This window comes from Pelodiscus sinensis, chromosome 8 (assembly GCF_052426305.1).
Source record: "Pelodiscus sinensis isolate ZL-2025 chromosome 8, ASM5242630v1, whole genome shotgun sequence".
Lineage (NCBI taxonomy): Eukaryota > Metazoa > Chordata > Testudines > Trionychidae > Pelodiscus > Pelodiscus sinensis.
In genome coordinates, this window is record NC_143059.1 from 69,728,046 (window position 1) to 69,754,282 (window position 26,237).

The 26,237-nt window shown below is 44.6% G+C and overlaps 1 protein-coding gene across 2 annotated transcripts in view; it reads right to left on the minus strand.

Annotated features, from left to right (window-relative positions):
- Positions 1 to 3,407: 3,407 nt before the first annotated feature.
- CFAP58 (cilia and flagella associated protein 58) overlaps positions 3,408 to 26,237 on the minus strand; it is a 96,588-nt gene continuing 73,758 nt past the window's right edge. The window contains exons 16-18 of one of the 2 annotated variants that reach the window (XM_089780222.1): positions 18,744 to 18,863; positions 10,558 to 10,691; positions 3,408 to 3,657 (exon numbers count right to left, since the gene is read on the minus strand). In XM_089780222.1, the coding sequence (XP_089636348.1) occupies positions 3,537 to 3,657; positions 10,558 to 10,691; positions 18,744 to 18,863 (375 nt within the window). In that variant the 3' untranslated portion in view covers positions 3,408 to 3,536. The remainder of the gene's footprint in view (positions 3,658 to 10,557; positions 10,692 to 18,743; positions 18,864 to 26,237) is intronic. The other variant, XM_089780223.1, reaches the window with a different exon arrangement.

Below are 26,237 nucleotides of genomic sequence, written 5' to 3' on the forward strand. Positions count from 1 at the left end.
TTTTCAGATTTCTGAATGAGTTTAGCTCCCCTGAACATGATAGGCTAAAGTCATTGAGCTGAGCCAGAGCCATTGGTCAATGTATTCAAACTCGGGGTGCCTAACATTAGCATTTTATTGCTATCTGCTGCATCTGGCAAGCAAGCTCAACTCATCACCCCCATTCTGATGAGGGAGCATACTTGGGGTTCGTCTAAACTACGTAGTATTTTTGAAAGAGGATATGCAAATTCCATGGGAATTTGTATATCTTCTTCCACTCTCACTTTCAAAAGTGGATCTTTCAAAAGTGAAAGTAGTCTGGATACAGGTTTTTTTGGGGGGGGAAAACCCTTTTTCGAAAAAACCTCCTAAACCTCATTTTTAAGGAAGAGCATTTTATTCTGAAAAAACCGCAGCCAGACTACTTTCACTTTTGAAAGATCTGCTTTTGAAAGTGAGATCTGAAGAAGATATGCAAATTCCACTGGAATTTCGAAAATAGAACACAGACTAGACATAGCCTTGGTGTCACAAAGCATTCCTACAGCACTCTTCCTCTGAGCAGCTTAAAGTGCTTCTCAGACTTGAATGAAAAAAATCCCCATAACTTCCCTCTCAAGTACTATTATACCCATTTTACAGTGAGGTAAACTGAGAAATTGATATATTTTGGGTCAGATTCTGCCTCCCTGACTCAACTCTGAATAATACCTTATGCCATTCATAGTCACATTTATTATGACACTAGATACTACATAGTGCAAGTAATGGTGGCAGAATCTGTCTATTAGGGACTTAAAAAACATAGGTGCCAACTTCCCTTCTAGCCAGGGGTGCTCAATTACACCTCTGCCCCTGGTCCCCTCCCCGCACCATTCCACCCCTTCACCCAAGCTCCCACCTCTTCCCCATTTCCTCCCCCTTCCCTCCTCCTTGAGCTTCCTAATTGCCACACGTCAGCTGTTTGTGGTGCTCCTGAAGTGCTGGGAAAGTGGGGGAGGAGTTGGTGGAGGAATGGTGTCCCTAGCCTCTGTTTGTTAGAAGCTGGGAATGGATGACAGAGGAAAGATCACCTGATCATTCCCTTTGGGGTATCTGGCATTGGCCACTGTTGGAAGACAGGATGTGGAGCTAGATGATCTTTGGTCTGACCCAATCTGGCCATTCTTATGGTCTGGAGGCACCGACGAGCAAGAGGTACAAAGGAGAGAGAAGTGGGAGGGAACTTGGCTCGTGGTGGGTGCTTGGCCCCCACTGAATTTCCTCCATGGGTGCTCTAGGGCTGGTGCAAAGCAGAAAGAGGCAGAAGAGGGAATCACCCTGGTGTCTAGTCCCCTGCCATAATCGTTAGCTCACACCCACTCACCTAAATCCTGATCTGAATTAATGGAAATACATCCATTGACTGGAATGAACTTTGGCTCAAGCCCCTATATTACACAACTAAGATAAGTCATAGTAAATGAACAACCTCTTTGTTATGGACTAGGCTTCTGAAAGCCCCGTTTGTCCTTTGTTACTCGTGTTGGAGTAGTTTACTCTGGGAGTCATTTAATTTATTTCAGCATGATTACTCCCAGGGCACATTACTACTCAGTCTCAGTAAATGAGGCAGAATGTGGCTTTACAGTAGCTACTGGAAATTCAGCTCCTTTCTAAAGAATAGTCCAGACCCAATGTGGGATGCCCTATATTCATGTATCCAGGGTAGCAATATTGACTTTACTGAGATTGGATTGTTGTGTTTATATGGAACATTAAAATAGCCAGACAGGCTCAGACCAAAGTGTCCTGACTTCTGACAGTGGCCAATGCCAAATGTCCCAGCAAGAATGAAAAGGAAAGGTAAACTTCAAGTGATCCATCCTCTGTCGCCTGATTTTACCTTCTGACAAACAGAGGCTAGGGATACCCATCCTGGCTAATAGCCACCGATAGACCGATGCTCCATGCATTTATCTAGTTCTTTTTCAAACCCTGTTATAGTCTTGACCGTCAAAACATCCTCCGGCAAGGACACCCGTAGGTTAACTGTGAGTTGTATGAAAAAATACTTCCTTTCATTTTAAACCTGCTTATTAATTTCATTTGGTGAGCTCTAGATCTTATGTTATGAGTAAATAACATTTCCTTGTCTGCTTTCTCCAAACCCGCCATGATTTTACAGACCTGTATCATATCCCTCCTTAATCATCTCTTTCCCAAGCTGAAAAATCCCAGTCTTATTAATCTCGTCATTACATGTCAGCTGTTCCATATCCTAAAATGTCAAGTATACACAAAAGAGAAGATTCAAACAATAAGACTGCCCTAAAATAATACTGTGCCGTAAATACACCTCACAAGAAGAAAGAGATAAATACAGTAGATCTGATGACTCAGTACTCTAGTCCCTGATGTAACAACAAAGTAGATCCCCGTCGTATTTAAACTCTATTCCACTGAATTAAGCTCTTCCATTAAAAGTTTCCCACAGAAGCTTTAATATTTAATTATGTGTTCCACCAAAGCAAAGATCAAAATCTCTGCAAAGGGGGTTTTTTTGTATTAAATATTTATCAGAATATCTCTTTGGACTAGTTTTTCGTCCGCTAGGCTGGGAGAGAGCATTGCATATAGAAATCAGTTTCAAAACATTTTATTTTACAGCTTGAGCTTTTTGTATTCTTCAGCACCTCTTGCAGTGACTCTGCTGTATCACTTGTTAATTAATGGTAATTACATTTCTTTTTGCTGAAAAGGTTGGAGGGCTCAAGCTGCGTTGCAAAAACCATTTGTTGAAGTTACACACATGTTGTAGGAAGGATCTTTCTCCTAATAGGAACTGAAGTGCAAAGTTTCCTTGTTTTGAGTTCAGATTCACAAGAAAAAATGTATATGGGATGGCAGATTCCAGACAGAGTATATACTCTGCCTATTTGAACAGACATAATTATGTCACTCCGTATCCACATCCAGTAGGAAGAACTGCATTCCTTAACAATGACAGTGGGTAGGTCTACTGTGGCTACAGATTTCCCTGATCTTAATAATGCTTGTAACAATTATTGAGTGAGTCACATGTTATTAAATCTGCACAAAGAACCATCTCGCGAACAAAGAGTTGCCAATTTTGCATTTGCTTAAAATGGGACATGGCGCTTCTAGACATTCTTTTTACCTTCTTTGCTGTTTTTCTCCTTCCTTTTAGTGGATGTACATGGTTGAATAAACAAAGTGTGTTCTGGGGCGGAGGTAGATATGGGGTATATAGCTGTGCACATTAAAGTATTTTGGCTGTTGCAATTCTACATTAAAAGTCACAGTAACAAGGAAGAAATATCAGTGTGCATCCTGAATGTGTACCTCCATGGACATATAGTAATGCCGATGCCATCATGGGCAGAACTTAGCCCATACCATGTAAATTACAGCACTGCCCACTCTAAAATAAGTATTTTTATGATACCACATACAGCATGTGACATGAGTTATTCTGAAACCATTCTCTGAAATCCCCCCCAAAATGACTTTAGTTCAGCAGGAAAAGCAAGACATGATGAGCTGACTCCAGTTTAGGCCATAACCTTGGGCGGCTGCTTGGTGAGCGCAAAGCCTCCCCCCGTGAAACGGGGGACGTTCATTCTCTGTGCTGGATACTCCTGCTCCATGTTAGCCAGCACATGCTCCTTTTCCCTTTAGAGGAAACAGAGAGAAAGAAAAGAAATGGTTTTCACGTTATCTACCCAAGTGTTTTCAAACAAAGCAAGATTCTGTCCTCCCAAGTTTCTATGATGATGCAACCACGCCACCAAGAAATCGTTAAAAAATGTTGATTAAAGCCCATTAGGCTAAACAGCCAAGACTAGGTGTCTATTTGGGTCTAATTAAGCAACTACCGATGGTTTTCAGAATTATTAAAAATTAGAATTAAATTAGTTCTAATGTTAGCTGCCCAAAGTCGGTCAGAGCCTCTCATTAGAACTTTGGGTTTCTAATCATCACTCTGTTCTACCAACTCCTCATTTGTTTTCAAACAAACAGCTAGATTCATCAAAGGCACGATGGAGAGAGATTCTTTGTTTGTTGAATTTTAATGAATCGTGTTATCAGTCTTCAAATGGTAACAAAGTTCCGGTTATAATTATCCAGCCTGTCATATTTGAACAAAACCAACACGGTATCTGTGAGGCATCTATAGCCTCAGGAACTTGCTCTATCTGATGATCCAGAGATTAAATGTAGAGGCCTTAGGAGAACAGAGCAATGTTTAGGCCTGGAGGGTATCCAGAGTAGAATAAACATAAAGAAGTAGCATTTTCAATTTACTGAGATACACCTCCAGGGTTCAGAGACAGGTATCAGAAACCATAGAATTATAAAACCAAGAGTCATCTACCCCCTGCCACAAAGCAGTATTTGTTAGGTCTCAGCCATGCAAGACAGATGGCTCTTCAGCCTCCGGTGAAAAATCTCCAATAAAGACATTTCCAAAATCTCCGGAGGTACCTGGTCCATTGTCGTACTGTTCCTACAGTTCAAAATGTTTCCTGAAAGTCCATCTAAATCTGTTCTGCTGTAGTATGAACCCTTTTTTGCAGCCTGTCAAGTATCTGAAGACCGTTATCATACCCCTATTAATCTCCTCTTTTCCCAATGAAACATACCCAGTTCCTTCAGCCTTTGCTTGTGTGACCTGCATTCCATCCCTTTGAGCATCTTTGGCAGTCGCCTCCGGATCCTTTCCAGTTTCTCTACATCCTTTCTGTATATTGGTGACCAAAACTGGACACAGCGTTACATCCAGCTGAGGCCTAAGCAGTGCCAAGTAGAGCAGTACTATTGCCTCCTCTGACATGCATACTGTGCCTGTTAATGCAGCCTAAAATGGTACTTCTTTCTGCAACAGCAGTACATTGCTAACTCATATGCCACTATTGCAATGATCAAGCCAAAAAAAGTTTAGTTTCAGGTTTCACTGAATATGAAATGTCAAGTTGGGCCAAATGGAGGAGCAGCAGAAGTAGAGTTTGTGAGCGAATGTCTGTCCGTCTGCTTGGTCAAGAACTCCTCCTAAATGGGAAGAACTGGGACCACCAAACTGGGCATACACCTTCCTCTTATAACTTAAAGCAAGGCCAGGGTTTGGTGGTGCCAAGACAATGGGATGAGCCTGGTATTACTTTCTCGTAACACAGAAAGGGAGAGTTCTCCAAGCAGTGGCAGTTATGTTGTAGAACGACCACAGGGAGGCAGCAAGGGGCCAGAGATGGGAACTGGGACAGCTATAACCCCATTCAGCCAGCAGGGGGCTGGGGTGGAGAAAGGGTCTGCTCTTTCCTCTATATTTCAGAGAGTTTGTTTGTTCTGTTTGTCTGTCTGTCTGTCCCCCAGCTGAGGGACTTGCACCGCTCCCCCAGCTGTGGGCACTGCAGCTGCAGCAGCCATGAACAGGCATTTCTTACATGGCCCTAAGAGGTAACCGAGGGCTGGGGCTATGCTCTTACCCCAGGACAGCCTTCATCATGAACCTGAACCCCCCTTCCCCGGCTGCACCCTACAGCAAGGATTTAAATGAAGAAAAATGATTTGAGTTAAGGACCCAGGCAATGCCGGGTAAACCTTCCAATTATAAATAAATCTTTGGAGCCAGGACCAATAACAAATAGTTTCAGCCACACTGAAACTGCCTTTTTTGGCAAATACACTACAGTATTCACCAAAAGAATTTCTCTCAGCTCTAGCGATCTCCCCAAGGAAGAGTGGGTATGTCTACACTACCCCGCTAGTTCGAACTAGCGGGGTAATGTATGCATACCGCACTTGCTAATGAAGCCCGGGATTTGAATTTCCCGGGCTTCATTAGCATAAGCGGGGAGCCGCCATTTTTAAATCCCCGCTGCTTCGAATCCCGTGTAGCGCAGCTACACGGGGCTCGAACTAGGTAGTTCGGACTAGGGTCCTATTCCGAACTACCGTTACTCCTCGTGAAACGAGGTGTACCGGTAGTTCGGAATAGGCACCCTAGTCCGAACTACCTAGTTCGAGCCCCGTGTAGCCGCGCTACACGGGGTTCGAAGCAGCGGGGATTTAAAAATGGCGGCTCCCCGCTTATGCTAATGAAGCCCGGGAAATTCAAATCCCGGGCTTCATTAGCAAGTGCAGTATGCATACATTACCCTCCTAGTTCGAACTAGGAGGGTAGTGTAGACATACCCAGTGTGAGTCAGGGCTGGGAGCCAAAACAATGCTGTCAGGCTCTGAAATAGGTATAGACAGGGGGACCAACAGACTTGCTGGGCCCCTGAGCAATGGGGGGGAAGAGTGTCCATGCTCCTAGAAGGGTTTAGACCTCAGGCAGAAGAGGTGGGGCTGGGGCAACCAGCCCTGAGCACTGCTTGGATGGCAGTATGCCGCCCCCTCAGCCCTGAGCACTGCTTGGAGCGTGGGTTGGACTATGGGCAGAGTTTAATCCTTAACTTTTAAATAGAATGACAGGACTTGCATTAACTGACCTTCAAGTGGAACCTCTATATCACCATATGTGACTTGCAGATGCGAACATAACCGTCCCATGTAAAGTAAAAACAGTCATGTCCTGAGTAATGTGATTCTCAATACAATCATAATGGGACATCAATTCTAGCTACAAACATGCAGCAAAACAAGAGCGTATTTCTTCTCTTCTAATACTCCAAAGCAAATGTGAAACCAAGGTCCAGACTGTCAACATTAAAAATGTTTTCAAGACGACACTTAGCTGTCGGAAATGGATTGTTAGACATTAAGGGAGCTTGGTGTATTGATCCTAAAACTCCAGGGAGGCCATTAGCAGTGAACAATTGTTGATAATTCCAAACTTCAAGGCAGCCTTATACAATTTGCAGATGGCCAAAGGTCACTTTTTATCATTATTTTCCTAATTCCACCATCAGAACTGTTTGATCTTTAAAATACAGTAAATCCTCGCCATTCACGGTGGATGCGATCCTGGCGGCAGGTAGAAGAGGGCAGGAGAAGGCACAGTCTTCCCAACCGCCAGCCTTGACCCACCCATGCTCCGCCCCCAGCTCTGGTCCCCTTTCAACGCATTTCCTGCCTCAAGTCTCCCAGGGCTATCTGGGCTTCAGGCTCATAGAGACTGGGGCCAAGCACTGCCCGTACTCCAGGGCCAGGGGGCCACACACTGCATCTAGGTTCGGGGGGGGGGGGCACACACCCTCCAGAACCAGGAACCCAATCCCCTTGCTCTAGGGAAGGCGGGGGCTGCACACCGCCTGCCCTCTTAGGGATGTAAAATCCTGTTTAATCAGTTAACCAGTTGTACGTTATGTTTAACCGATTAAACAGGGGCAGGCGGGAGTGGGCCAGGCCTGCCGGAGCAGGGGCTCCAGCCCCTTCCGGTTAATCGTAACCAGTAAGCATCACCCAATAGGGTTAACCAGTTAACCATTCTCATCCCTATGCCCTCCTCCTCCTCCATATTCCTGCTGGGGCCTTGCACCGCCTGCCCTCCCTCTCCCCCATGCTCTGGCTGATGCCTGGGAAGACTGGGGCTGTGTGCCACCTGCCCTTCCTCTCTCCTGTACTCTGGCTGGGCCTGTGGAAAGCTGAAGCCACGTGCTGCCTTGCCCTCCCACCCCATGCTCCCAGGCGAGGGGGGTAGGCTAGGGCCGTGCACTGCCCATTGGGGAAGGGGTGTCCTGCCTCTACAAGGTCCTGAGAGGCAGAGGTGGAGCAAGGGCTTGCTTCCCCCAGCTCTGAGTTCACCTAATGTCCATGTAGAGACTGGAACTCTGTGAGAAAGGGGTGGGGGGGGAGAGACTTAAATTAACCAGGTTTCTCCTGGAGCCCTGTGGGAAAGCGTAGGTACAGAGTGACCCGGCTCTAAGTTGCTCCGGTACACATCCGTTCTGCACTAAGGTGATTGACACTTGTAGGAACTGATGCGTTATTGAGTCCGCCCATTCCCTGCTCTTAAGTTGCATTAAAAAAAACCAAATCAATCTGTGCAAATGAAAATCAGCCACAGGAAAAAAAATTCCTGCTTTAAGTTGTTTCACAGTAAGTCCCAGTTTTTTAGGATGTATCTTGGACTTATAGCGAGGACAGGAAAGAGATCTTGGAGTCATCGTGGATAGTTCTCTGAAGACGTCCATGCAGTGTGCAGCGGCAGTCAAAAAAGCAAACTGGATGTTAGGAATCATTAAAAAAGGGATAGAGAATAAGACACAGAGTATCCTATTGCCCTTATATAAATCCATGGTACACCCACATCTTGAATACTGCATACAGATGTGGTCTCCTCATTTCAAAAAAAGATACACTGGCATCAGAAAAGGTTCAGAGCAGGGCAACTAAAATGATTAGGGGTTTGAAACGGGTCCCATATGAGGAGAGATTAAAGAGACTGGGACTTTTCAGCTTGGAAAAAAGAGGAGACTAAGGGGGGATATGATAGAGGTCTATAAAATCATGAGTGGTGTGGAGAAAGTGAATAAAGAAAAGTTATTTACTTGTTCCCATAATATAAGAACTAGGGGCCACCAAATGAGGCAGGAAGGTTTAAAACTAGGGCAGCAGGTTTAAAACAAATAAAAGGAAGTTGTTCTTCACACAGCGCATAGTCAATCTATGGAACTCCTTGCCTGAGGAGCTTGTGAAGGCTAGGACTATAACAAGGTTTAAAAGAGAACTAGATAAATTCATGGGGCTACGTCTAGACTACATCCCTTTTTCGGAAAAGGGATGTAAATTAGACGTATCGCAATTGCTAATGAAGCGGGGATTCAAATCTCCCCCGCTTCATTAGCATAAAAATGGCTGCCGCTTTTTTTCAACACGGAGCTTTGCCGGAGAAAAGCGCCAGTCTAGATGCTGATCTTTCAAAAAATAAAGCCTTTTCCAAAAGATCCCTTATCCCTCCTGAAATAAGGGATAAAGGGTCTTTCGGAAAAGGCTTTATTTTTCGAAAGATCAGCATCTAGACTGGCGCTTTTCTCCGGCAAAGCTCCATGCCGAAAAAAAGTGGCCGCCATTTTTATGCTAATGAAGCGCAGGAGATTTAAATCCCCCCTTCATTAGCAATTGCGAGACGTCTAATTTACATCCCTTTTCCGAAAAAGGGATGTAGTCTAGACGTAGCCATGGAGGTTAAGTCCATTAATGGCTATTAGCCAGTATGGGTAAGGAATGGTGTCCCTAGCCTCTGTTTGTCAGAGGGTGGAGATGGATGGCAGGAGAGAGATCGCTTGATCATTACCTGTTCGATTCACTCCCTCTGGGACACCTGGCATTGGCCACCGTTGGCAGAGTACTGGGCTGGATGGACCTTTGGTCTGACCCAGTATGGCCATTCTTATGTTCTTATGTTCAGCCTGTATCTTGCATCTGGATACAGGTGCAGTAAGCAATGGGTAGGGGCGCCTAAAATTACCAGGTCATGCCCTGACACAGGGTGTGGGTGGGAGGACTCTGGATTGTGTGGGACACATGGGAATGAATATGACAGCCTTAAAAAAAAGCTCCAGCTGGTGTAACATGCTACATTGCATCTGCCGAGAGACAGACCAAAGCAAACACATCACCCCAATGCTCCATTCAGTTCAGTCTGCTCCCTTCCCAATACCACATCAAATACACAATCCTTGCACTGATCTTCAGCTACCTCACTATGATGGCCTTAGACTATCTCAAGAGTCACCACAATTATGGCAGATGCTTTTGGGTGCACCATGGAATTGTTCAGTTGTGGTAGGGGGAAGACAGTGCTTTCTTAGTGCTTGACCCATGGTTACCAATCCCAGCCTAATGCAATGGCATGCAGACAGTAACAACCAACCCTGAAGCAGGAAATATACTGCAGCTACGTCTACACTGGCATGATTTTCCGGAAATGCTTTTAACGGAAAAGTTTTCCGTTAAAAGCATTTTCGGAAAAGCGCGTCTAGATTGGCAGGACGCTTTTCCGGAAAAGCACTTTTTCCGGAAAAGCGTCCGTGGCCAATCTAGACACGCTTTTCTGCGAAAAAGCCCCGATCGTCATTTTCGCGATCGGGGCTTTTTTGTGGAAAATACTACTGTGCTGTCTACACTGGCCCTTTTCTGGAACAGTTTTCCGGAAAAAGACTTTTGCCCGAACGGGAGCAGCATAGTTTTTCCGGAAAAGCACTGATGATTTTACATTAGATCGTCAGTGATTTTCCAGAAATTCAAGCGGCCAGTGTAGACAGCTGGCAAGTTTTTCCGGAAAAGCGGCTGATTTTCCGGAATGACTTGCCAGTGTAGACACAGCCCAAGTGTTGCCCACAAAAAGGAGACTAGGGAATGGAAGAGAGGGATATACAAAGGCAAAGAAGGAAGATGGAAGACATATGAGAAGAATGGAGAAAAGAAAGGAAGGAAGAGGAATGTGAGAAAGAAAAACCTTTAGATTTGTAATAACTTGTAGACTTGTTCAAGGAAAAGAGGGAAGAACCCCAGGAGTACACACACTTTTCTTCATTCATATCTTTGTAAGACACTCAGATGCAACTGAGGTGGGCTATGCCTCAGGATAAGATTAGCTGGCGGGATGGAATTATTATTATTCCTTACTTGATCTGTTGTTCCTTGCGTTTCTGGGTGAGGTATTTCTTCTTCACATTCAGAAGCTCATTGCCAAGTCTCTCTATTTCATACTTGTACTCTTGGCTCTGTGACTCATACATGTTCAGTTCTGAAGACAAAACCTAACAAACCAAAAGCAAAAAGAAAGGAAATATGAAGCCAGCTGCACAAGTTACTTCTTTCCCCAAGCAGATAAAATCTCTGACTACCTGACGACAATTTACAGAGTTAAAGCTATACCGCATACCTCCCCAAGCATCTTGAGAGTGACATTAACATTTACTGTAGTTCTCTGCCTTCCTGGGCCCCAATGTGAGGCAAAGACCCAAAATAAGGAGCACAGACAAATAACTCACCAAGGAACTTTAAAATGACATAGGATCCATCTTTACCACAAATTATATTTTCCTATCATTTCAGTGTCTTGATTATTCACTTGTGATGTAAATAATTTACAGCAATGAAAGTAAGGAAAAGGCGTATTTATGGGGACTGGAGAAAACTGTGGCTCTCAAAATGAAAGCTGCCCACTATCATGAGGGAAAGCTGAGAGATATACTATGAGCTGGGCATTTCCAAACGCCGTTCAGTGCTTGCAGCTAGAGTTGTGCTTTCTCTCTTTACTAGTCGGGAGAGAGCTGGCTGGTGCGACAGACGCAGAGCAGCTGGCTACAGTAGCCTGGGGAAGGTAAATACACAGGCAACTGGATGAATAGTTTTCTGTTCCCTGAGTGACCAGGGCAGGGTCTGGTGGAGAGTAATTAGGTCAGACAGACATCTGGAGCCAATTGGAAGTAGCCTGAAGCAAAAGAGAGACAGGCTAATTAGGTCACCTGAAGCCTGTTAAGGACCTTCTGGGGCTGGTTTAAAAGGCTTCCCTTCAGAGGGGGCTGTGTGGTGTGGTGTGGTGGGAAGGAAGAATTTCTCAGGAACTACTGCTGGGTTTGGGGGAAGTGGCCCAGAGAAAGGCTGCAAGACTGCGGGTGGATGAAAACACTGAGCAGTTGCCAGTGCCTCAGGGTCGCTGGCTGGAACCTGGAGAAGTGGGTGGGCCTGGGTTCCCCCCAACCCTCCCCACACCACTACAGATCTGGGGAAGACTGGAACCATGAAGAGGTTTCATCCCAATCCACTGGCTGGCCGGTGATGAGGGTGGCTCAGTAGACTGTGACCCCTGGTTCCAATAAAGGATGAGACCACCGCGAGCCTCTGAGACTACCACTAACTGCCTAGAAGTGCAGGTCACTCCCTCCCTGCCAGAGCTGTGCCACACTGAGTTCTAGACTTCTAGGCTACATCTACACTGGCATGATTTTGCGCAAGAACTCTTTTGTGGAAGAGTTCTTCTGCAAAAACTCTTTGGCTACGTCTATACTGACATGATTTTCTGGAAATGCTTTTAACTTTTCCGTTAAAAGCATTTTCGGAAAAGAGCATCTAGATTGGCACGGATGGTTTTCCGCAAAAGCACTTTTTACGGAAAAGTGTCCGTGCCAATCTAGAAGCGCTTTTGCGCAAAAAAGCCCCAATCGCCATTTTAGCCATCGGAGCTTTTTTGCACAAAACAGTACTGTGCTGTCTACACTGGCCCTCTTGCACAAATGATTTGCGCAAGAGGGCTTTTGCCCGAATGGGAGCAGCACAGTATTTCTGCAAGAACACTGACAATCTTACATGAGATCGTCAGTGTTCTTGCGAAAATTCAAGCGGCCAGTGTAGATAGCTGGCAAGTTTTTCCGCAAAAGCAGCTGATTTTGCGGAAAAGCTTGCCAGGCTAGACACAGCCCATCTACACTGGCATGTGCCTTTGCGCAAGAGATGTGCTTTTGCGCAAGAGCGTCCTTGCCAGTGTAGACATTCTCTTGCACAAGAAAGCTCTGATGGCCATTTTAACCATAGGGCTTTGTTGCACAAGTAATTCGTGTTGCCTGTCTACATTGGCGTCTTGTGCAAGAACAGTTGCGCAAGAGGGCTTATTCCTGAGCGGGAGCATCAGCATTCTTGCGCAAGAAGCACTGATTTCATACATTAGAACGTCAGTGTTCTTGCACAAGAACCCGCGGCCAGTGTAGACAGGCAGCAAGTTTTGGCACAAAAGCGGCGGCTTTTGCGCAAGATCGCACCAATGTAGACACAGCCATAGGGTGTAGAGCACATGTTACTCTGGAATCTTTCTGCCACCAGCCTCTACTGCTACATCAATGCTCCTAACTGAAGGACGATTTTAGACGTCTTATTCTACTAGCTTCTGTTGTGCACCCTTTCAAGACATTCATAAATATCTGTTTCATGTGGACATGATGAGAAGTGAATGGGAACTGTAATGCTGCATTTTTTGTTCCAGATGACCCACTGTATTACAGAATGTAATTTATTCCATATACACCATTATTGGCAAGATCCTGATCCTGTTTAAATCAATGAATTTGGAAATAGGATCATGTCAAATACACTTTCCTGCTGCAGGAAGAAAAATATTGAGAACAGTCAACGTTTGATACCATGGAGATGTTCCTATTAGAAAGAGAAACTAGTGAGAGTCAGGTATTTTCTATGATGCAGCATTGTTTATTTACAAGGAACATATAAATTCCTGCTTCTCCAAATGCAGGAGGAACCAAAAACAGTAAGAGCTGGTTTTTTAGCTTATAACCCCAAACAAACCCAAAAATTCTCTCTCCGGTTTTTCCAGAGTCACACCGTGTTCATCAGCTAGTGTTCGGCGTCCTTGCTTTTTGCCTCTGCCACACTCACTCTCTGTCCTCAGTCTCTCCCGGTTTTTGGACTGTTCTCTCTCACACACACATAGGCTGTGTCTACACTGGCATGAATTTCCGGAACTGCTTAAAACGGAATACTATTCCGTTTTCAGTTTTTCTGGAAAAGGAGCATCTACATTGGCAGGCTGCTTTTCCGGAAAAGCCCTTTTTCCGGAAAAGCGTCTGTGGCCAATGTAGACTCGCTTTTCCGGAAAAGACTACTGGGCTGTCTACACTGGCCCTTTTCCGGAACAGTGTTCCGGAATAAGGATTTATGCCCGAGTGGGAGCAGAATAGTTTTTCCGGAATAGCGGCTGATTTTGTACAGTAGAGCGTCGTTGCTTTTCCGGAAATTCAAGGGCCAGTGTAGACAGCTCGCAGCTTATTCCGGAAAAGCGGCTGATTTTCCGGAATAAGTGGCCCAGTGTAGACACAGCCATACCCTTCTACTCAAAACAATTCTGTCTTAAGTGGGGGCTAATAATGGCAACAGCTAAGCTCAGACAGCAAATGTCCATAGTATGGAGCAGCCACGATTCTGTACAGTTGATTCCAGGCTTCTAAGAGATCCACAGGACTATTAATTATTTGGTGCAATCACATGGCCGCCGCCAGTCCATGACCAGGCAGCAGGGACTTTGATGAGCAGGGACTTTGTCTCAAGATGGGCCACAGGACCCAAAAGGGTCAGTCAGCAGTGGCCAGTGATGACTTCAGTCTTTTCTGGGCCAGTTCTCCATGATACTTCCCCACTACTGATAAAGTCAAACCATCTTATATGCAGTAGTCACTGTGGACAATGCGTATGAAGTGCTGTCAACCTCCTGATGTTTTGTTTGAGCCATGCTCCTGTGTCAGACCCACCTAGGAGAATCTGAAGTATGCAGGATTCAAAATCCATACTATTTTTATATAGTTTCAACTTTTGTTCACTCCAGACACTATGCAGGTCCTTCGTGGCTGAGGTGGCTAACCCTAGCATGTCTGGAGAGTTGCTGTGACGTAGTGGGGGTACCTGGCTGGTTTCTATGCTGCTGGCTCTGGGGTAACCCCCACTGGCTGCTGTGGGTACCACGACCCAGCAAAACAGGATGAGTCACTATGCAAACCAGTGGCCAGACACCCCCCATGGAGAGGAACAAAGGAAGGTGGAATGCTGCCCTGGCTGGGGGGCAGGGCTGGAAGAGGGTTAGTTGGTTGCTGGCTGCCTGTGAGCATGGAGGAGACAGGCTAGGGAGAGGGGCTGGAGTTTAGGGGCCCAGTCTCCCCCATCTCAAGGGGGCCTGAGGCATCCTAGCCCAGCTCTGTGACCAGATTCCATCTGTGCTGTGCTGTATCCTGGAGAGGCAATAAACTTCCTCTATCCCACCGGTTGGTGCAGTCTGTTTGTGCCATTTCGGGGTGCAGGAGACGGGGGACCCCCAACGCGCCATCACAGTTGCGTCTGTTTGAAGTCAGCCTACTGCCTATGTAGATGAAATACTCCTTCCATGGATTTGTCCAGGAGCAGTACAAGATTTTGTATACAACTTCTGCGCTGACACTCTGGATGTTTGCTTTTTCCCAGGAAATCATTGGTCCAAAAGCAGGTGCTTTGTGCTGGAAGTTCATCAGTGTAGCTTTAAGGTTGTTTTGCCTCCTGACCAAAGAGGATGACATCATCCACATAATCCGGGTTGGTAAAAGAAGTTAAACTGACAGTTATACTGCTGTTTGTGGAGTATGTGGAAGGAAGCAATCTATTGGGATGGAGCCAGACACATCCCTACTTCACCCTGGATCTAGTGTGAAATCTGTGAAACCTCTGGGTCCCCCAGTGCACCCATGCCCCTGAATCATTATGTAGGTCTTGAATTAGCCTCAGGAGGATGTCAGAAACACGGATGCCCCGCAGGATCTTCCACGAGGCAGCTTAGTCTAAAAGTTACATAAACTGACAGGTGAGTTCATAGCTATCAGTCTCAGTGACGTTTTAACTCAACCATAACCAGATTTCACTCAGCACATAAGTGTATGTTGATCTGGTGCAGCAGAACAGCATGTATGTCTGTCTGCTAATGGCATACTGTGTGTGAGGAAATAAAAATGAACACAACAGCAATGTAATGCATTACAGACCAATGGAAACTCGAAGGCAAACTCTGAATTGCTTTCAGCATTGCTAAACTGCTGCTTCTATTTTACATTTTCTGTATTTCTTTTTTCCAGTGGATAAATAAGATTTGCATAAAACAGACTCCTTGTTTATTGAGGGTCCATCTGCTCCTGGAAGATTTTCTCTCCTGGTGTAGAGTTGATTATGATGCAGCAAACAGAAGATGATGATTTCAACATGGAAAGGAGCTGCATGAGCAGATGAACTCCGGCGGAGAAGGCTCTTGCTTTCATACAGTCAAGAACAAGAAAAGAGCCCTACATTATATATAAGCAGAATTGCTTCTCAATATCACAGCTTCAAAAAGTTCTCCATGAGGCATAAGCAGCTCTTCAGAATCAGGAAATCCTGATTTCTAGTGATAAGAGGTTAAGACAGATTCCTCTTCTCAGCCCTGTAATAAGAGGTGAGACTAATGTATACGTAATGCGCTGTGAGCTTAATAGAGAGGTCACTGGATGAAATTCGCTGCCCTGTGCTAGACAAGAAGTCAAACTAGATAATCCAACAGTCCCTGCTGATAATAATGGAGAACCGGTGGAACTCCTTGCCAGAGGAGGCTGTGAAGGCCAGGACTATAACAGAGTTAATAAAAGAGCTAGATAAATTCATGGAGGTTACGTCCATAAAAGGCTATTAGCCAGGGGGTAAGGAATGGTGCCCCTGGCATCTGTTTGTCAAAGGCTGGAGAAGGATGTCTGGAGACAAATTGCTTGATCATTGTCTTCGGTCCACCCCCTCTGGGGCACCTGGCACTGGCCACTGTCAGTAGACAGGATACTGGGCTAGATGGACCTTTGATCTAACCCAGTTGGCCATTCTTATGTTCTTATGAGGGAAATATCAAGAATTTCCACTAGCTTGTTAAGTGGAATGTGAAAATGTTTTTGACTCACTTATTAGAAGATTGACGAGTGATAGAAATGTAACTGTGTTAGTCTGGTGTAGCTGAAACAAAATACAGGACTATGTAGCACTTTAAAGACTAACAAGATGGTTTATTAGGTGATGAGCTTTCGTGGGCCAGACCCACTTCCTCAGATCAAATAGTGGAAGAAAATTGTCACAACCATATATACTATTATACATATATATTAGAAGATCTCATTCATTTCAGAAAAAATGAAATTAAGCATAATGTAAAATCCTGTAGTAAAATCCTGTAGTATCTCAAAATGTCCATGTGGATGAACTCTTAAATACGCTGTAAATTAATATTCGAATTGAACTTTCATTTCTTCTTTTTTTAATGAAACAAATAAACATAACCTTAATCAATTCTATTCTCAGAATGCTTAGGAAGTTTACACATTAGTAAAATAACCTCCGTTTATCTTCCCCAGCAGAGAGGCTGTGAATATTATTATGGACTTTTCTACTGAAAGCACAGTTTACAGGTAGTGCTTGTATTTCACAATATTGTATGGTAGAGTGGAGAAAAGTCAAGTCAATGCTCATGAATATACCTGCAATTACATGTACAATTCTGTCCACCATGGAAACAAAGAACAAAGGGAAGTGGTGGAGTCTACATCTGTTGAAGTCTTCAAATGAAGACTAGATCCCTTTCTGGAAGATAAGCTTAAAGGAGGTTACTGGGCTTAATACAGGGGTCACTGGATGAAATTTTCTGCTCTGTGCTAGACAGGAAATCAGGCTAGATAATCCAACAGCCCCTGCTGATGTTAAAAACAAATCTAAGGATCTATTAAAAAGAAGTCAATGTCTGAAATATAACTGCTTCCATTAGCCTTTGAGGACAGACCAATAAGTAAGGCCTATGTCTTGTCCAAGGAAACCTGTTGAGTTAGTAAGTACTCACAGAGCACATTATTCCTGGACTGAACTACAAGGTGTTCTTTCACAGACTTATCTGGAAGAAATGAAGAACCTACTTATTGATCTGCCCTCGATGGCAAATGGAAATGGTTAGGTTTCAGACGATTTTCAGAAAGGATCGTTCTCAACTGATGGCCCAATCTTTGCTTGCAGAGACATTTCATAATAATTCTTCATCTTTGATAATTGATACAGCAGCTCCTGTTTACTCTCTTAGGGTATGACTACACTACAGAGTTTTTTTTCGGGAAAACGGCCTTTTTTCCAAAAAAATTTGAATTACATCCACACTACAATCATGTTTTTTCGACAGAAAATCGAAAGAACAGAGGGGTTTTTCCGACATTGGTGATCCTCATTCTATGAGGAAGAAGCCTTTTTCTGAAAGAGCTCTTTTCAGAAAAAGGCATGTGTGGATGGGGAAGAGGGAGTTATTTCGAAAGAAGAGGAAAGAGGAAAAAGCACAGGTGCCCTGGTGGTCACTCCATCCATAGTAATCACAGCTGAAATGTGAGATAGCGTCCATTCAGCGTGGACGCTCTCTTTTGAAAAACCAGATCACTTTTTCGATGCACTTTTGCTGTGTGGATGCTCTCTTTCGGAAGAAGTTTTTCCGAAATTTTCTCTTCCAGAAAAGCTTCTTCCAAAAGAAGCCTGCAGTCTAGACATAGCCTTAGATTTTTATCTATTGACTAATCAAGCTGAGAAGATCCAGTCATTTTAATTTTTCCTTGTAAAACAATATTTTCAGCCTTTTTGGATTCATTACTATTCCCCTCTGAATTTCTACTAAAATCCTGATATCTTTTTGGCATTGTAGTGGGCAGAGCTGTGAGTATTATGCCACTGTTTCCTGGAGAACGTAGGGTTGAATTATCCTGCATTGACAAATATCAGGACAAGACAAGACTACTAAATGAAGAAAACAATGCTCGTTCCTCATACTTGAAAGATCTTCAGCATCACAGCTCAGTGTGGAATATGGATGCATAAAAAATGGAGAGGAAATCGCTGAACTGCTAAATAACCGTGTAGGTAAGTAAGGAAAACCAACATATCTTTTGATATGCAGCTATGGTATAAGAAGTGTCCTATTTTAAAATGTTTGTTCTACTTTCCCTGACATTATTCTTTCTTATCTTTTCACACTTGCTGTCCCCCTTACTGTACTGCAGTATCATTGGCCACACAGTGAAAGAAAGCACAGTGAAGAATTACAGTATTCTGAAAAACCCGTGATGGGGATTCATTTTTTAACTCCTTGTCCCCTCTCCCCAGAGAGTGAGGCTCAGGTTCTTACTGCCAAAAGATGCTTTGGGAAGACAGACTTCCCTGCGCAAAGTGCTGATATAGCCCTATAAGCATCACAGCCCTTTAAACGGACTTCCAATCTGATTCATCCCATCAAGGGCATCTCTTACTTTCAGTTGCTTGGTCTTCTCTCTGAGGGTATGCCGGTAGAGCTGCAACTGTTCTGCGGCTTCGGGCCCAGGCTGCCGGGCCAAAATATGCTTCAGTTCTACGTACAGCTTTTCTTTTTCCTAAGAGATGCAATAAGCAGAAGAACAGTTCGTAAGTGCTCTTATTTGCAGCTACAGTACTAACAGTACGACCTGTATTTACATCAACCCGGTGGAAAGATGCAAGTAACTCTAGCAGCTATTTGCAGAAACAAATCTGCCTGTGTGTTAGTGTCTGCCTTGCTAGCCATAAGGTATTTAAAGTTGTTGTGATAGCAATGGGATAGCTCATTAAGAGAAACACTCAGCTAGTTCATACCAAGAATTAAACATTCTTAAACACTGTCATCAGCAAACCTGCTTTGGCACAGGGAGTCTGAAACGGAGTCAACAGAAACGCTGTCAAGGAGAAAATTACTTACCCGTTATTATGTTTATTGTAGCCCACTTCTCTCACCCCCATCACTTTACACTAAGGGATATAGTTCCACCTGCCTGGCTGTAAAGAGCCAACAGAACTGTCAATCACGGCCTGTATAAAAGAACCAGCCCACCCACTTTCTCCGGCAAATAGAAGCCTACAGAACAAATAAATATATAAGGAAACCAAACAACACACACCATTAACTGAGAGAGCCCCCAAGGGGATGTGGGAGGAAAGGAAAATTAGGGATGACTATGACAAACAAAATTACCAGTGAGCAATTTTTTCTTGTCATATGTCTCCTCTTCCCACGCATTACAACAGAACCTATGTGGTAAATGGATGTAACAAGCCATACGTTCCCAGAGGATGGCCTCACACTCCTCGGCCACTTCTGGCTTTTCATGCTGAAAGGCTTCCAACTAAGGTTTAAGGTCTAATTTATTTTACCTGCGCTAATACGCATATTAGGTAAAGTCCGGATCACAGCTTTGCGCATTTCACCGTGGCTAGCGTTTCCCCACACTCAGTGATGTTGTCGTCTGTTCAGGTTTTACCAAAATTGTCTGGTTTTTTGAGGTGGGTATCCCAGGAAAGTTGTCAGTGTGCTCAGTACACGCAGCAACTGTCCAGCTTAATGGGAATGGGACCACCTGGAGTGTGCCGGTTTTTTGTGTCTCAAAGATGGCAATCTGCCCTCTCAGACTAAAATTATTATTATTATTATTATTATTATTATTATTATTCAACGGGTGGTAGGCCCATGGGGTCCAGAATGACCATTGTGCAGGACCTTGCCCCATGCTCGCCACAGCCCTGTACCGACATCCGGATGCCTATGGTCTGATTTGTGCTGGCTATGCCTTCAAGTCCGAAGATGAAGACCTGGAATGTAAAGGCCAGGACGGTGCAGATTGGAGCTGCACTGATCAGCACCAGGAAGCTGGGGAACAAGGCTGGGAGTGGTGCTACAAGCTGGAGCCCCAGCAAGAAAATGAGCGGTCCCATGTCACACAGTGCAGTGACGAGCAGTCTCGGGAATGGGACGAAGAGCAGAGCCTGTGCTTCTTCGGGGACCGGTGCAGCGATGGAGACTTGTGCCGCAAAGATATCAAGCAGTGCCGGGAGTGGTGCCATGAGGTGGAGCAACGCTGTAGGTCTATGGTGCTATGAGTCCGAGCGGTGCCACCTGGTCAGTGCCAGGGACCAGTGCTGCGGAGATGCATTTGGCCCCAGCAACATGGTGGGTCTGCCTCAAGATGCTGCCATGTGTTAGTACGAGTGGCTTCTCCCAACCGGCCAGGGAATATGGCACCATCCTGGCAATTAAGTCCCTCACAGACTCAAAGGTATCCGGCGTGGACGGCAACTCATTGTCCTGAACCGCCTGACCCCGAGAGCCCATGATCACTGGCCTTGCTGGCCCCTTAGTGGGGCCGAAGTTGATGGAGGCTCTAGCTGGTGCTTCTCCCCCAGATACTTAAGACAAAAGTCATGGAGGGCACCCGTTGGCATAAGCAAGATCTGCAGGGTTTAAAACCTTGGGGTTGAGGCATGCCCCAAGCCACCAGGGGAACAGGACATTTGGGGTGGGGAGAACCCCCACTCCTACACTAACTACTATAAACTAACAACTATTAACACTGCCAAACTAACCTACAATTGTACAAGTACCAGGAGAATAAAGAGCACTTGCAATAGCAAGTCCCTGCAGTTCCAACAACCATCTCTGGCTGGGAGGGACTAAGGAGGAGGCAGGCTGGCAGGGTCATATATTCACCGCCATGAAGGTGCCACAGCCAACTCAGCATGTGCTGCTGGGGGAAAAGCTTTCTGGAATCATCATGAGCAAGTACTCAAAGAACTATACATATGGGAACCCAAAATGTAGGGCAGACTTGCAGGGTGGGGACTCTACCTTGGGAAGCAGTGACTCTGAAAGAGATGTAGGGGGCATGGTAGATAATCAGCTGAACATGAACTTCCAGTGGGATGCTGTGGCCAAAAGAAGTAGCACCGTCCTTAGCTGTATAAAAAGGGAAATATCAAATAGAAGTAGGGAGGTTATCTTACTTCTGTATTCGGTGCTGGTGCAAATACTACTCAAATACTGTGTCCAGGTCTGGTGGTCAAAAAGTATGAGGATAAATTGGAGAGCATTCAGAGAAAAGCAAAAAGAATGATTCTGGGATTGGAAAACATTTTGTTCCTGATAGTGATAGATTCAAGGAGCTCAATCCATTTATTTTAACAAAGAGAAGATTAAGGGATGACTCGATTACAATCTATCACTACATGGGGAACAAATATTTGATAGTGGTCTCCTCAGTCTAACAGATAAAGATCTAACAAGATCCAATTGCTGAAAGCTGAAGCTAGAGAAATTCAGACCAAAAATTAGGCATACATTTGTAACAGGCAGCATAAGTAACTGCTGGAACAGCTTACCAACGGCCATGGTGGATCAACTCTTCTATAATCAGGCAGTTCATTGAAACATTAATGGCAATTTCCAGGCAAAGCATTACCTGGAACTTTCATTCTGCTGCACCGAGTTTCATGATGTCTCTAAAGTGCTTCTACCATCTTGTTACTTCGGGTTCAAGCTTTTTGTAAGTTTTTAAAGCAACAGCATATGAAAACCAGACTGCTCTATGTTAACATTCCATCCCTGAATGTATCACAAATTTGTATTTTGGGAGAGTGTACTGGTAATTTGGATAAATATGGAGCAGTTGATGGATTGAAGGTCTTGTGTGCAATTGTTTTCCAATTTATTTCTCTCCTAACCCACTACAAGGGCCAACCAAGCTCTTCAAACATTGTGCAATGGTGTGTATAATAACCCCATTTAGAGACAAAGCGTGCAATTCTATTATAAAGAGAATCTATCTTATGCAACAGAGACTCATTAACTGTCCAATGTGTATTGTCTCCATAATCCAGCAGTGGCAGAACCAGCTGTCTTGTAATGCATATCCTGTCCTTTCTTGCTAAGCTGTCCATCTCTTTTATATCTAGTCAATTAATTTGTCACTAGGTTAGAAGCACCATATGTCAGGGAAACATCAAAAGAAAATCCTGTGTACTTAATGCGTTCCTCATCAGCAAAAGTTTGTATTCACAGGTTCACACTTCTAAATATTCCAACACTTTAGCCAAGGATGTGACAAAATGTTACTTGTGTATCATGCTATGATGTTTATCTTTCAAATTACTTTAAAATCGCCTCCAGCCAGAATAAATTTAAGTCAGTATATAAGAGATATCAGATACTATCAACAAAAGTGGTGCAGTTATCCCCACACATACCTATTTGGGAATTCCTGACGAAAACAAAGCAGCATAAAATAACTGAGAAAGAACCCTAACTTTCACAATGCAGAGCCAAGGCGGGGGATGGATGAGCTGAAGAACATGCAATATAAACTACATATGGGTCTCTCCCATATACTCAGCCACTGGCTGATACACTGACTATATGGAATTCTGACGCATCAGCTAACAGCCTTCGAAGGAGAGCTGCTTTCAAAGTTGTGATATTTCCTGTACTGCAACCACTAAAGATGGCTCCCTGCTGCTGTTTGGACAGTGGCTGAAATTCACCCTTTCTCGCTTCATTCTTAGCCTTCGGGGGTGAATCAAGTGGAGAGGGGGCAGACAGAAATCAACCCTCCACCTACAGGAAGGCTCAGGTCTGCACCCTGGGTGGTATTCCAGCCACACACCAGGAGTAATAGTTAAGACACCTCACACCCATGATGCATGAGTCTTGGGACATGGGAGCCATGACAGTGCAGACCCAGAAAACCCTTCCTGATCCATGACAAACTCTGGCCCAGTCTGCAACTGTAATACACAAGTGGGAAGATTCTGGGGTTCTCTTACATGAGATGAAAGCTAACACACAGCAATGGCAACGGGATGAGCCCACTTTCATTGTGCGTAAGCTCTGCTCTTCGGAAGTCTCAGAGTAGGGGTTAGACTCAGTCTCCAGGAGCTCCGGAGAGGATTTCGGAGCCTCTTTGGTACCTGCTGTATAATTTGAGTAAATAAAACAGAATTATTTTTAGAACAATCTTGTCGGTCTGAGATTTGTTTTCCAGGAGAGATCTCAGAGGAGCCCACAGATCTGCCTTCAGGCTGTACTCTGACAATATGTTTCTGTGTCTCCAAGTCTCTCGCCCATTTACTCTCCTGCTTTTTATTTCCTTCCTCTAAATATGAACTAGCTGCTGTCTTAGACTCTCGTGTCTCCCTGGCCCAGCTTACTCTGTGGCTGCTTAGAGGAAATCACTTTTTCTGCAGAGGTCTGACTAGGTAGTTGGCAAGTTCCAAGGGACTGATCCTTCAGGCTCCCGTGGTCATTAATTTACCAAGTTGTGGTCAGGCAGAAGCACCTTACCAAGCACTAAAGATATGTCTATAGTCGACATGGAGGGACAATTTCCAGACATACCCACACAAGCTCTGCTCCAGCTGTGGTCATGGCAGCAGTGGCAAGGGCTAGCCACCCCAAACACAAGCCCGGGGTCATGGATGGGACTGTACTCAGGAGAGCAAGCCCGTCCCCCTCCCCCCCCAAGCTACACTGCTGCTTTCAGGTGGAAGTTTGATAGCGCGGGCATGTCCACTTGAGCTGGAAATTATACTCTCCCGCTCAAATGCAGATGCCCCCTAAGGGCTTAACCACACTTACAGTGCAGCAGCTGTGCTGTTGTAGAACTTAGGGTACGTCTACACTACATGCCTCTGTCGGCAGAGGCATGTAGATTTGTTTGTTCAGCAAAGGCAAATGAAGCCGCGATTTAAATGATCGCGGCTTCATTTACATTTACATGGCTGCCGCGCTGAGCTGACAAACAGCTGATCAGCTGTTTGTCGGCTCACCGCTAGTCTGGACGTTCCCCCTGTCGACATCAAAGCCCTTTGTCGGCAGCCCCGGTAAACCTCATTCCACGAGGAATAACGGGGCTGCCGACAAAGGGCTTTGATGTCGACAGGGGGAACGTCCAGACTAGCGGTGAGCCGACAAACAGCTGATCAGCTGTTTGTCGGCTCAGCGCAGCAGCCATGTAAATGTAAATGAAGCCGCGATCATTTAAATCACGGCTTCATTTGCCTTTGCTGATCTGTCTAATCTACATGCCTCTGCCGACAGAGGCATGTAGTCTAGACACAGCCTAAGTGAAAACACTGTCTACACTGATGGGAGAGCTTTTCCCTTCAGCACAGTGAATCTACCACCTGCCCAAGAGGTGGAGAAGCTCTTCAGTCAACATGGCACTAACCAAACTGTGTCACTGACAGTGTGGATTTTCAAGACGCCTGCACCAACACAAGCTGGTGGTATAGACAAAGCCTGAATCTGCTGCACTCAGTAGAATTTAGTGCTGTCAAAAACTCTCACTTCACGTGCCCTTCCCATGCAGAAAAGACTGTCAGTAACTGATAGCTCAGCTCTTTGAGTGACATTCCCTTGTATTCCCACAGTGCCACTCAGCCATTACTTCAGTCACTATCAAGTTCTTTCTATAGGTAGTAGTATGCAGCACAGAAATCCATAACAGGGAGCAAAATGCTGAGTTCTCTTTGGGCTTGTCTTCGCTTACCCTGAGATTAACACTCCAGAGAGCGATTTCCCGGGGTTTGATTTATCAGGTCTAGTAAGGACCCATTAAATCAACCACTGATGGTGCCTCTATCAACCCCAGGACTCCACCAAGTCGCGAGGAGTAAGGAAATTGACAGGAGGGTTTTTCCAGTTAACTTGCCGCAGTAGAAATTCTACTTAAGATACCTCAACTCCAGCTATGCTATTGTCATAGTTCAAGTTGCATGTCTTAGATTAACTTTCTCCCCTCGTACAGTCCTGGCCATAAAGGGCCTTTTCATACCTGCTCATGATTCTGGCAAACTCTTGAAATGATCCCAGTCATTAGCCCACTGTATAATTTTGAACTAGAAGTGATCAAAGATCTGATATATCATGAAGATGCATTCACAGCAGAAATACACCAGGAAGCTCCAGTTCTCTCATAGTACCAACATGGTTTTCTGGTTAGATATCAGAATAATATTATTAGCAAGAGGAAGACCAAGGACAGGATAGGCCTACTGCTCAATGAAGAGGGGAAACAACAACAGAAAATGTGGAAATGGCAGAAGTGCTTAACAACTTATCTGTGTTGGTTTTCATCAAGAAGTTTGGTGGCAATTGGATGCCTAACATAGTGAATGCCAGTGATAATCTGGTGGGTTCAGAAATGAATATAGGAAAAGAACAAATTAAATTAAAAATTACTTAAAATTAAAAATCACCTAGAAAAGTTAGATGTCTTCAAGTCATCAGGGCAATGGGTTTAAATGGCAGCAAGGGTGGTTTAGGCTGGACATCAGAAAAAACTTCCTAAGTGTCAGGATGGTTAAACTCTGGAATAAATTGACTAGGCAGGTTGTGGAATCTCCATTATTGGCAATATTCAATATCAGGTTAGACAGAAGTATATCAGGAATGATCTAGATGATGCTTGGTCCTGCCGTGAGGCAGGGGACTTGATGATCTCTTGAAGTCCCTTCCAGTTCTAGTATTCTAAGATTCTATGATTCAACAACATGACCAGTATTGTTGCTACACATCAACAGCCTTCTCAACTAGCTCTGCAAAAATCCTATTATGCACCCCATGCTCTCCCTCGTGCAAAAACTAGTATTTCAATCTTAGTAAATTTCCTTTATGTTTGTTCCTGTCTCCAGCACAGTGTTGAGCACAAGAAAAATAAAGGAAGACTGAGTTATAAAGAAAAAAAAAGTGTCATTTGCTGTACCTTGGCATCTCCCAAAACATCTAACCAAACTGAAATTCCTTATTTTAATTAGTAAGGGGTAAAAGAAAGCATAGCAGCTCTGCAAACGTGTTGTAGTCCGACATGGCTGTACTGAAGAAAGCAATTCATCAAGATTCCATGGGGGGGTGGAGGGGTCTTGTTTATTGGTATTATAACCAAAATGTCAGAGCTAGGCTGAATTTC